We start from the raw sequence: 1588 nt of genomic DNA on the forward strand, positions 1-1588 counted from the left end.
AATCTTGCCAAATGCGATCAAATCACTCATTTAACGTCAACGTTAACATCTTATTCACGATAATGGATGTGATTTGACGGTATATTTGCAGAATCTTTCATCGCGCATTGTATCTCTTTGCATGGGTGTGGATGGAATTCTCTGTTTTTTTTGCCATTTGTAGGAGGAGGAGGATGAACAATCAAATTATTAAGTAAGAAAGACACACTTCATTTAATAAAATAAAATAAAATTTCTTAGAGTACATTATACGGATATTTATCAGATGTTCGTGCGTAAACGTCACCTCTGACCTGCTCCGTTCTATTTTCCCGATATCCCATTTTAAATCCGATGGGCAGCATCACCGCCTGTCTATTCGATACGCATTCGAGGGGTTTCTCGATCGCAAAGAAATTATTATCGAACGCACTGTTGTAAAAATGCGGGCAAAGTCCGTGCGAACCAAAGGGCGGATCTGAGGCAGCAACTTGTTCCTTTCCGCATTTACCCATGATCCAGTCAATGTGACAATTTCGCGTTTGGGTGCCTTTGTCGCTGCTCGTGTGGATGCATTGAACATGTTTGGCGGCGTAACGAGGATCGACGAGATTAAAACGACGTCTTCCGGATCCCGTTTCGAAGAAGGGACGAGCAGGATCGCAAACTAAAGGTAAATTTTTCGATAAAAATCGATTTTTTTAAGAAAAAAAATTAAATTACCGTCAATTCTTTCTAATTTTTGGAAACCAAAAGCTCCTGCTGCTTCAATAGCTAACCTGGCGCCGTAACTGAAGCCAAAAATAAATCCGTTATTTTTCGTGTCGAAGCCAACTTCTTCAAGTCCGATCAGCATATCCAAGAAAGAACCGGCTATCATGCCGAAATGATTCACCAAAGGTCGATAACGATCCGAAAGTGCTTTTTGATACTCGCTGTAGTCAAAACACAAAATACATCCGCCGCGATGTTTTCGCAAATTTAGTACCAATTCTCGTACCCACAAAGTTGAACAGCTTTCGCGCCATCCATGCACAATTATCGCAATTTTTCCATCAGTATCACAATTGACTAATTCATGACCGGTTTCGTCGCTGTCTTTCACCAATTTGTATTCGCCGTCTTTTCTAAAAAAAAAAATCATGTAAGTATTTTGAGAAATTCATAAAATTAGCATAAACCGAAGGTAGAGAAACTCACTCAACGCCAATGTAAAGATGAATTAATCCACTGACGTCGTCTGTTTCAATAGGTTTGATGCGACTCGCAATTCTACGACGTCCAATTCGGCATTCTACGAGCGATGTTTCGAGCAATAAACACAAAAATAGGAACAATAGAGACGATTTACGAGAATTTTGGGACATTTGGATTTTTTTTTTTAAACGTTCAACTTTAGTAAGATACCGAAATCGACTAAAACCTCTTGCGAACGACAGAGAATCGACGAGCATACGTCGAAAAGTTAACTAGATGCAAGAAACGAATGGGCCTTGCGTAACTCATGTGTGCCGATGTGTTTACCCATATGGCCATGATCAATACGGCACGTTACGTTCGCAGAAAAAAAAATAATTTTTGAGTAGTAATTCATGTGTGAGTTCGTTTT

General features: G+C 39.6%; 1 protein-coding gene across 1 annotated transcript; it reads right to left on the minus strand.

The window, feature by feature from the left end:
- Positions 1–236: 236 nt before the first annotated feature.
- LOC134827670 (uncharacterized) lies at positions 237–1346 on the minus strand. The gene is made up of 3 exons (XM_063840433.1): positions 1180–1346; positions 703–1106; positions 237–646 (listed from the first exon to the last, which is right to left on the minus strand). Exons 1-3 carry the CDS (start codon positions 1344–1346, stop codon positions 237–239), a joined length of 981 nt encoding a protein of 326 aa, XP_063696503.1.
- Positions 1347–1588: the final 242 nt, after the last annotated feature.

The sequence above is a fragment of the Culicoides brevitarsis genome, chromosome 1 (genome assembly GCF_036172545.1).
Source record: "Culicoides brevitarsis isolate CSIRO-B50_1 chromosome 1, AGI_CSIRO_Cbre_v1, whole genome shotgun sequence".
Taxonomy (NCBI): Eukaryota; Metazoa; Arthropoda; class Insecta; order Diptera; family Ceratopogonidae; genus Culicoides; species Culicoides brevitarsis.